Source organism: Mus pahari, chromosome 7 (genome assembly GCF_900095145.1).
Source record: "Mus pahari chromosome 7, PAHARI_EIJ_v1.1, whole genome shotgun sequence".
NCBI classification, from domain to species: domain Eukaryota; kingdom Metazoa; phylum Chordata; class Mammalia; order Rodentia; family Muridae; genus Mus; species Mus pahari.
The window spans coordinates 75,830,581-75,841,290 of NC_034596.1; the positions used below are offsets into that span (position 1 = coordinate 75,830,581).

Sequence of the window (10,710 nt, forward strand, 5' to 3'; positions counted from 1 at the left end):
CTCTCTCTCTCTCTCTCTCTCTCTCTCTCTCTCTCTCTCTCTCTCTCTTTGGTAAAATAAGTTTTAAAAGCTAGAATTGAGTTGCTGCACACCTTTAATCTCAGCTTTAAGGAGTCTACGTAGAAGCAGGTAGATTTCTGTGATGGAGGCCAGTCTGGTCTACAGTGCAAGTTCTAGGACAGGCAGGGCTACACAGAGGAAAGGGAAGTGAAATGCCATCTTCCTCCATCTTTGAGCCAGGGTGTTTTCACTGCCTGCACCTTACTCAGGCGAGGCTGGCCATCGAGCCTCTAGGATCCACCTGTCTCTACACTTCGGCATCAGATTACACGCACAGGTTACTAGGTTTGGCTTGTTTCCAGGGGTTTGGGGCTCTCACACTCATTGGTGCTCATACCTTTACTGAGCTATCCCTCCCCCCTTAACTGCTACTAGCACACTACACTGAAATCATGTAACTGCTTTAAGAATTAAAAAGAAGTCAAGCCAAGGAAGGTAATTTCACTGCACATCTTTAAAAGGCACTGGCCTGTCACTACTGTCATGCTTAGTGGACACAGATTATCTGCTACCATCAGGAGGAAGAATGAACATTTACTCAGCACTTCACTGCAGGCTGTAGCCAGAACAAAGAGGCAAGAAGTAAGTAAAAAGGCATCTAGCTAGACCAGAGAAGAAGTAAACTGCCTCTATTTGCATATGAGGTGGTCGTATAAATACGAAGCCACTAAGACATGATTAGAATTAACAAATGAAGTGTAACATACATGATCAATACATGAAAATCAGCTCTATTTCTATATATCTACCACAAAAAAGAAAATAAACTTCAAGTCTTTATAAAGCTCTTACCAATAAATTTGGTAAATAAATTTACCAGCATCAGATTTGAGTGGAAGGAGGAAGGGAAGGAAATAAAGGCAGAATTTCAAGGTAGAGAAAGTGTTTGCTTTTGGCAGTGGTAGGCTTGAACCTAGGACTTCATGAATGCTAAGCAAACTCCCTACTACAGAGCTATGCATCAGCCTCCCAGGTACCTCCTACACCCTACCCACACGGGTTTTATCAGAAAGCACCCAGTTTCCAGCTCACGCTGTCCTGCAACTAACTATGTAGTTCAGGCTGGCTTCCACTCACACTCCTTTGACCTTAGCCTCAGTAGTGCTGGAATTACACAAGGGTAATGACCACTGCTTGTCTTTTTAACCTTTTCCCCCTTTTCAATAGGATGTAGCCCAGGCTAGCCTTGAAATCACTATAACTGAGGATAAACTTGAACTCCTGATCTTCTTGCCTCCCTTTCCCAAGTGCTGCAATTACAGGTTAGGACCACTATGCCTGTTATGTGGTGCCAAGGAACAAATTCAGGCTTTGTACATGCTAGGGAAGTATTCTATAAAATGAGATACACTTTAAGCTCATAAACTACAATGTACAATCTAAAAAATGAAATGAGGTTATAAAACAGAAGAACCTTAAACGCATACTGTTCACACCGCTGTGTTGCAGAAACCAACACAAAGTTTGGCTGCTGTAATCACAACCAGCATACTGGGCCTGTGTGTGGGGCCAGCATTCATGGCTTTAATTAACATGTGAAAAACAATCTCCACAGGTACTCAACATTTATACGTTTTTCTTATTTCTCCAACAACAAAAAAATGTGTAATATTGGGCTGGAGAGATGGCTCAGCAGTTAAGAGCACTGACTGCTCTTCTAGAGGTCCTGAGTTCAATTCCCAGCAACCACATGGAGGCTCACAACCATCTGTAGCGGGATTTGATGCCTTCTTCTGGTGTGTCTGAAGATAGCTACAGTGTACTCACATAAATAAAATAAGTACTTAAATCTTTTTTTTTTTTTAATGTGTAACATTACTTACATATTACTCTGTACTGGGTACTACAGGTTTAAAGACTAGTTCTTGCCATGGGTTTGGAGGGCAAGGCAGGCATCAATTTTAGGGCAATGAAACCTTTCTTTATGACTCTATATTGACAAGCCAACCAATTTGGCAAAATTCACAGAACCGGAAAACACAGAATGAACCCTAATGCAAACTATGAAATTGAGTTACCAATGTGTTAGCCCCAGTTTGTCACTGTAACAACCCACCACGAGATGTTAATAACCAATAGAGGTGGGCGATTAACTTTATACTCTGTTCAATTTTTCTACAAACTCAAATCCATGCATCAATTAAAGTACAATAATTCAAAATATTAGAGGCAGACATGGTGGCACATTATCTACAATCCCAGTACCTAGGAGGCCACAGTAGGGTAATCTTGCATTCCTGAATATTAGCCTGGATAGTTATCAAAACTGTCATAAACAGACAATAAAGTTAGACTTTACTAAGATTAATCAAGGCTAGGAAAGGCCACCGTCTTCAGCTCAAACATTACAACACGGACCCAGAGACATTCTGCTGAAGGTGGATCTTCTGCTATGTAACAAATATCAAAGGTTAACAGAAGAATGGACCCCAAGATATTGCCAAGCCTCTCCTCTCCCAGCAAAACCCAACCCACCCCCTTTTTGTTTTTTCCAGACAGGGTTTCTCTGTGTAGCCCTGGAACTCAGTCTGTAGACCAGGCTGGCCTCGAACTCAGAAATCCGCCTGCTTCTGCCTCCCAAGTGCTGGGATTAAAGGCGTGCGCCACCAACGCCAGGCTCTTTGCTTCTTTCTATCAAAAAGTTATATGGTTGGTTTGGCTGCACAACGGATCCCTAAAACTGTTGATTATTCAGAACTAACTGGGTTATTAGCCTCTGAATGGAGCTGATTATACCTGTGCAAACAAGAGCTGCTTATAATAAAGATGACTTCACGGGAGCCTATGACGCTAACGCTTGGCACTGCCATCACATTCAGCTCCTAAAGATGGAAAGGGGAGTCAGATGGTGTGGCGCATGCCTTCAATGCCAGCACTCAGGAGGTAGAGGCAGGCAGATTTCTGAGTTTGAGGCCAGCCTGGTCTAGAGTGAGTTCCAGGGCAGCCAGGGCTACAACGAGAAACCCTGTCTCGAAAAAAAAAAAGTACTTCAAGAAATGTAGGGAGGAAAAGATTCCAGTTTCCACATGCTATTCATCTCCCCAGAGGGCAGCCTGTGTGAGGGACTGTAAAGACCTCCCCTCATTACGTTCTGTGCTCACTCACCTTCCATGCACTCATTCACAGACTCATAGTCAGCGTAAGTTCTGCCCTCTGGCCTCTTGGTAGGCTGTACCAGCAAAATGGTGTGAGACTGAGGGGGAAAAACAACGTCAATGAATACCACAACATGCGACTCAGAAATCTACACCACCACAGAAGCCCCAAAGTGACACAGGTGTTAGTTACTAAAACATAACTGACTAGGTTGTTCATGCGCAGTACACATTTCCGAATCAGTGCTGGGCTCACAACTCCCTTAACTAAGTCAGCCCCTTACCCTCCGGGTCATTTCTCAAACTCCAAATATACCTGCTCCTGCATTTTTTCTTATTAACCTTTAGAACCTGTTTTCTGTATCCACTGGCCTCTAGCTCTATTAAGTCAATAAAAACTAAGACATGGGGTAATCAAAGGAGAGAGAAAAGGAAATACTGTAACTGCTTTATCAACCTAAGGTCTTTTCTGACTTGAGCGCAACAGTGGAGCCACATTTATACAGGAGTTACTCCCACATCAAGGTGTAAGATAAAGTAACAATATAAAACGTATATAGTAAATACCACATTAAAATCATCCATTGAACTATTCACCTAGATAACTTGCCTTAAGAGGTTACCCAAAATAATTTATCTTTGAATGTACAAAGAGGAACAGGACTTCACTGAAAGCTTTCCTCCTGCTCACTGGGGAGTGGAGTCAGTTTCAGAGTTCTCATTATATTTGGGAACAGAAATGAATTCTTTGGGTTTATCCTGAGCCTATAGGATGTTTTGTGGCATCTTTGGTCTCCACTCACTAGATCTCACTAACACCAACTCTCTTCAAAGAAACAAAACCCAAAAATGTCTTTAAATGATTGGAGGAGGAATTGCATACTTATATAGTGTCTCCCATGCATTTAAGAATGATCAATTAGCTGGGCAGTGGTGGTACACGCCTTTAATCCCAGCACTTGGAAGGCAGAGGCAGGTGGATTTCTGATTAAAAAACAATTTATGTCAGGATGCCCAAACTATTTTGAGACAATCCAAAAATTTAATTATCAACAAACCGAACTGAGATTCTGAGATTTAGGCTTTCTGGATAAAAACCAGAAAAAAAAAAAAAGCACTTTAAAATTTCATACAGCAAAAGAGCATTATTATTTCCCCATCCCCAGCAAGATCTGTGTCGTTTTCATTAAGTTTGAGAAGATTTGAGACAAAACTCTAAGTTGGTAACAAAAGAAACCTGTACTCATTCGAACAGTGTTTTGTTAGTTACCAATAGCCAGAGAAAGCATGATTCCTTGTGTAGGGCTCTTAAAAGGCCAGCTACTCAAAAGGTACTTTTGTTGTTGAGAAGAAAATTAGTCTCCTGAAAACCTATTTGCATTCTTGTAATGGCTCATCCTAGACAAGCTATTCATTCTTTGCCACATTTTTTTAAAAATTTAAGGCAAATTAAGGAATAATTTGAAATATTTGAAAACTACAAACACACCTGCTCCAAATATTTCCCTTTTGTTTACTTAAAAATAAGAGGGCTGGAGTACGGGAGACATGGCTCAGTGGTTCAGAAAAGAGCACAAGCTGCTCTTACAAGGGACTGGTTTTCAATTCCCTGCACTCACAAGGTCGCTTACCATCACAGGTAATTCCAATCCAGGGGATCGGACGCCCTCTTCTGTCTGTCGCAGGCACTGCATGCAAGTGGCACACAAGACATGCAGGCAAATCACCATACACAGAAAAGGAAGTCTAAGATTCCCCCAAAGCAAAACAACAACCAGAGCGTGGATGGCTCAGGGGCTAAGAGCACGTGCTACTCTCACAGAGGGCCTGAGTTTGGCTCCTAGCACTCACATCCTCCGCTCACAACCGCCTGTTCTAATTCCAGATCCAGGGGATCTCATTCCCTCTTCTGGCCTCTGAGGGCTCCGGTATTCACGTGCAAACACAGACACATAACTTAACAAGTAAAACAAAAACCTTCCCTGCTGGATTTTGGGACCAGGACCCTGGAGTCTTTTTTCAGGCTCCACTCCCAAGAGAATACTTAAGTAAGAACAAGCCTGAAGGCTGACAAAATTGGCAAAACAGGGCAACTAAGGATACTGAAAAAGTAAAAATACTTTTTTTTTTCCGAAGTTCGGGAGTTAGGGGGAAGGCTGAGGCAGCACACGGTAAAGCAAATCCGACCCCCCCAAGGCCGACCTACGGAGAACCGTAAGGTGACGGGTGTGTCAGTTTCAGGAAACGTCTAACCCACGTTCCCCGGCCATTGTTCCCACAGACCGCTGGTGCATCTAAAGAGAATGAACGGCACCCTACACCTCCCTCTTCCAGGCAGCGATCGGCAGGCAGGGCATCCTCTGCCCACCGCAATCCTCGCCCCCAGCATCAGGCGGGAGGCGCGCAGCCGCAGGGCGGAGGACCAGGTCCGGGGCCTACGGGCAGGCCCCGCGGCTCAGCGCCGGGAAGGGGAAGGGTCCACCCGCGAGCCGGGGGGAAGGGGGCGGGGAGCCGCTCGCTCGCTCGCGCTAGATGGGCAGGGGTGGGAAGGATGGGGAGATGTACGGCGCAGGGGTGGCCCTCGAAGTTGGGGACCCCGGCAACCGCTAAGGACTCACCATCGCGCCAAACCTCTTGCTGCAGCCGCCGCTAACACCTCCGCTGCCGCACACGAGCTCAGCCGCAACGCCGCCAACAGCCAATCCCGCGAGAGCCGCCGCCGGAAGTCGTCGGAAGCGCGACGCAAAAGGAACCTTTCGGACCATAGAGAGTCACACGTTTCCGGTTTCTAGAGTGGAGGCTGACGCTGTTTCAGCCATCTTGGTTAAGGGCGCCGGGATGGGTGAGAGACTCTTTCTCCGCTTTCGGAAGAAGAGTTCGTTTCGGAATGCTGCCTTCTGCACTCTAGTTAACAGACGGGCCGCTAAAGTGATGGGGAATACAACAGCGACACCAGCCGTCTTTTTTTTAAGCCTTTCTAAAAAATGGCGGCAATATAAGGACCCGGCCGATAAGTCGGTTGTAACCCGGAAGTGCCCCGCTAAAGAGGAGGCGGTGAGACAATCCGGAAGTGGGAGTAATGAAGAGGTGCCACTTGGCGGCCATGGCAGCTGTAGTATTGGCGACTCAGGGTCAGGGCCTGGCTGAGGGAAGTACCATGGGTAGCACCGGGTGTAGGGCAGAGACAGCATCGTATCGACTTTGCTGTTGAATCCTCCGACCCAAGTTAGAGACTTGCAGGACATCTTGCCCGACTCGAGACTCGGAAGGTAGTTTGCTGGCACTGGTGGGCTGGTCCCTTCCCTGGGGGCGTATCACCTGCGGTGCCACCCCTAGGAACAGGTACAGCGTGCGAAGAAGACACTTGGGTTTAACTCTCTTTCCTGCTGCTACCGGGGACCTTGTCTAGGAGCGGGTCGTCGTGTCACTCTCATTCCGACGATTGAGACCTCTTTTCGCACAATTTCTCCATCTGTTACCGACCGGAATCCCAGTGGCTGGCAACCGAGTACCTAAGATTGCGTGAAGTTTTCTCTGGTGCTAGAATCAGCAGAAGGAGCTTGCTTCCTAAGAGAGCGGCGTGCCTCGTGAACACACCGGCTGGGGGCAAGGCTGAAAGAAGTGGGCACATTCCCGTTTGCTTGGAAGACCACACGTTTAGACAGCCTATGCGCCTTTTGAAACAGCTGGAATCTTAAAGCCTGGTGGTAGAGGGTGACTACAGGAGGGCAGAATGGATGATTTTCTCTCCATTAGTCTGCTGTCTCTGGCAATGTTGGTGGGATGTTACGTGGCCGGAATCATTCCTTTGGCTGTTAATTTCTCAGAGGTAAGAAATTCTCCATTGTCTGCCAAGCGTTAGCGATATTTGCAAAGAAGCTGTTTCTCAGCTCTAAGGTCTCATTAAGGAAAAGATGTAACATTTCACAGTAGAAACAAAGCCCTATACATCTTAACCAAGAATGGTAGATAGATGATACACTGGAGAACCTGGAGTGTTCAGAATCCTCTGAAAATTATATACCCCATTCCTGGAGGTTTCAAGAAATCAAAATATCAGATAAAACCAAGTGGAGACTATTATTTCACTGAGGTGAAATCAGTATAACAATTGCTTGAGAAAAATCATGAATGTTTTTGGAGAAAAGCTCAGAATGTCAGCACTACAATCAGTGTGAGAGAAAAAAGCTACGGTAGGTTGTTATTATCACTTCCTTTCAAAGAAGCCAAGGACTGGAATGGCTATTCTGAGATTATTTTCAAATCTCTTTGTTTAGAGATAAACTTTTTGCACGCCTTTAATCCCAGCTCTGGGGAGGCAGAGGCAGATAGATCTCTTGAGTTTGAGGCCAGCCTGGTCTGCAATGCAGGGCGTTGTTTGGGTTATTTGTTAGGTTGTCATCCATTAAACAGAGGTTGTCAGAGGGGGCGAAAAGATCTGCACATCTGTTCTTTAGATCGTCAGAGTTCCCTAGGTGCACAGTGCTCAAAGGTTTAAGGAGAAAAAACTACTGCATGAAAGGGAATCTCATAGTTTCATCCCCAAGATCACTAGTAGAGGAAACCCTTGCCTCAGTTGTTCTGTTCCTGAAAGGACAAACTTCCTCAGAGGAAAGGTGAGGCGTGAGGTAGGCCTCAAAGGGACCGTCAAGGAAAGGCATTGCTGGTGAAGAAAGCCTGTGGTGGAAAGGGCGGTGAGCCTAGGCGGGGAGGAGAATTAGGGCCTTCAGCCAGAGAGAAGGAAGGCTTCCCCTCGGCTTGCGTGTGTTCCTTTTCTATTTCCCTTTTCACCTGTGCCCTTTGGAATCTAATGATACAGTAAGTTATTTAATTTTATTTTTATTTATGGATGTTTTTGCCAACATGTATGTCTGTGTACCACATGCAATTCTAGTGTCATTGGAGGCCAAAAGAAGTTGTGGGGTCTCTTGGAACTGGAGTTACAAAGTGTCATGAGCCACAATGTGGTTGCTGGGAATTGAACCTGGGTCTTCTGAAAGAGCAGTCAGTGCTTTTAACTGCTGAGCCATCTCTCCAGCCCCTAACCGTAACACCGTTTAAAAACATTATATATATTATGTAACCTGACTCACTGAAAGGCTTGGGGTATAGCCAAATGGTAGTGTTTGCCTAGAATATGCAAAGCCTAAATTTGGTTCCTAGCACTGACAAACAAAAAAAACCCCAGCAATATTCTCACTCAGCCATATTACAGACAAGGGAACAGGCCATGTAACTTGAAAAGTTCATCAAGTATCTTGGAATGAGATAGTCTGAGTCAGAGCTGTTTTCAGCCACTGTCCACCGTGGCAAGGGTACATAGTACATGTACTATGTAGCACATGGACAAGTCCAGCTCACAGGCTTACTCTGTTAGCTATTTAAATTGTTACTGTTGTTCCTTGTTCTCTGTCAAGGTAGCAGTTGGATGGAGCTGGGAAGCAGATGACTTGTCAGTCCTTGACCAATGAAACCTCTCTTTTGGGTTACTTTCCTGCCTAGGCTTTCTAAGCTTCTTATTAGCCCTCTAACATAATGGTTTTTTGTTTGTTTGTTCTTTCTTTTAAAGTGTGTGTGTGTGTGTGTGTGTGTGTGTTGAGTATCTGTGCAGCTCGTGTGTGCTTGGTGCCTTTGGAGGCAGAAGAGATCATCTGTTTCCCGAGAACGAGGCGTGCACCACCACTGACCAGATGTTTGGTATTTCAAGACAGGGTTTCTCTGTGTAGCCCTGGCTGTCCTAAAGTCACTCTGTGGACCAAGGCTGGCCTCAAATTCACAGGAGTTCCGCTGTTTCTGCCTCCTTAGAGCTGGGATTAAAGGTGTGCACCTTTGTGCTTCTCTAAAGGGTTTCTCAGAACAGAAATGAAGTCAGTTGACAGTTGGAGCTATCAACTCTTACAGCATCAGTGTTAGAAATGGTCTGACTGGGGCTGGTGAGATGGCTCAGTAGGTAAGAGCACCCGACTGCTCTTCCGAAGGTCCGGAGTTCAAATCCCAACAACCACATGGTGGCNNACAACCATCCGTAACAAGATCTGACTCCCTCTTCTGGAGTGTCTGAAGACAACTACAGTGTACTTAAATATAATAAATAAATAAATCTTAAAAAAAAAGAAATGGTCTGACCACTAAAACGGGTATGGCAGGATTTCTCTTCACTTTCTCCCCACCTGAGAGCCACCTTTCTTTGTGGATGGCATTTTTCTTTACCTTTAGGCCTGGAAACTGTACCTTCATGAATTTTTGATTTGTGAAACAAAGAAGAAACTCTTTAATTGTCAAAATCAATTATATATAACTATGATAATGAAGATGCTAATTTCTCAGCATATGGGGATGTGAACTAGACTTGTAAGGAGGCCACAGCTCACTTTGAGGTCCTGTGTGGCATCTTGTGTTTCAGATTCAGTTGCTAAGGAGCTGTTTTCTTCGGCAGTTAGTAACAACGCTGTGGGAACAGACTGTACCTGGTTTACCTAGATCACACTCTTCGGCTGTCCTGATTGATGAATGAAATAGATACAGAAGGCTAGAGTGGGATTTAAGGTTGATTGCCTGAGAATTATTTTTGTTTTAAATTTCTATTCAAATCCAAAAATGAAATGAAATGAAATGAAGTGGAAAAAAAGGCATAGCAAATAAAGTCCCACTGGTGGTGTTATTAGAGCCAGCAGACACAGAATTCTTCCAGAAATTATAGTAATATTGTTTCTGAATTCAAGTTTCTGAAGACTTTCAGCTTGGGGACTTTTGTGTTGCGAGAGAGCAGTTTGAGCTTTCATCTGTAGACTGTGAGTCTGTAGTAGGCAAACGAGGATAGTGCTGCTGTAAGGATGAGGTTAGAGCCTAGTTTGACTACCCAGTAGTCTCAGGGGGCTGGAGAAACCAGCTCACTGGGTATCATCAGGGCTAGCTTGTAATCCCAACCCTCAGAGACTGAGGCAGGAAGATCACAGTTTGAGGCCCAGCCTCTGCTGCATAGTGAGTTTCTGTTAAGCCTGAGCTAGAAACACCGTGTTTCAAGAAGCAAAACAAGAAAGAATACACACTACTTGGTTATTCATTACCATAGGATTAGTACTGAAAGCATACATACAAGTATACAATGAGCAGGTTATATTTGGGAATATATATGTTTATACAAATGTACATCCAATAACAATTAATGTAAAAAGACATGAGTTTGAAGAGAGCAAGGAGGGGTATATGGAAAGATTTGGAGGGAAGAAAGGGAAGGGAGGAATGTTGAAACTGTATTATAATCTTAAAACAACAACAAACCCCACATCAGTGTCGTTGATTGAGCCAGCAGTTCCACACTTAGATCCCCACTGTGCTGGTCTTACAGGCTGCTTTAAGGATGGGATGTGATAAGCTTAACCTAGGCCCAGGACATAGGACATTTGAAAATGTTGGGGAGGATTTTCAGTACTGCTTATAAAACCTTGTAAGATCTTTATTTGAGCCGGGCGGTGGTGGTGTATGCCTTTAATCCCAGCACTTGGGAGGCAGAGGCAGGCGGATTTCTGAGTTCGAGGCCAGCCTGGTCTACAAA

The 10,710-nt window shown here is 44.8% G+C and overlaps 2 protein-coding genes across 4 annotated transcripts in view; one reads left to right on the forward strand and one right to left on the reverse strand.

The window, feature by feature from the left end:
- Positions 1-6,120, reverse strand: part of Erh (ERH mRNA splicing and mitosis factor) — an 11,284-nt gene extending 5,164 nt beyond the window's left edge. The window contains exons 1-3 of one of the 2 annotated variants that reach the window (XM_021201718.1): positions 5,774-6,120; positions 4,787-4,843; positions 3,166-3,253 (exon numbers count right to left, since the gene is read on the reverse strand). In XM_021201718.1, coding sequence (XP_021057377.1) covers positions 3,166-3,253; positions 4,787-4,843; positions 5,774-5,920 — 292 coding nt within the window. In that variant the 5' untranslated portion in view covers positions 5,921-6,120. The remainder of the gene's footprint in view (positions 1-3,165; positions 3,254-4,786; positions 4,844-5,773) is intronic. The other variant, XM_021201719.1, reaches the window with a different exon arrangement.
- Positions 5,892-10,710, forward strand: part of Slc39a9 (solute carrier family 39 member 9) — a 41,292-nt gene continuing 36,473 nt past the window's right edge. For both annotated transcript variants that reach the window (XM_021201714.2, XM_021201713.2), the window contains exon 1: positions 5,892-6,984. In XM_021201714.2, the coding sequence (XP_021057373.1) occupies positions 6,889-6,984 (96 nt within the window). In that variant the 5' untranslated portion in view covers positions 5,892-6,888. The remainder of the gene's footprint in view (positions 6,985-10,710) is intronic.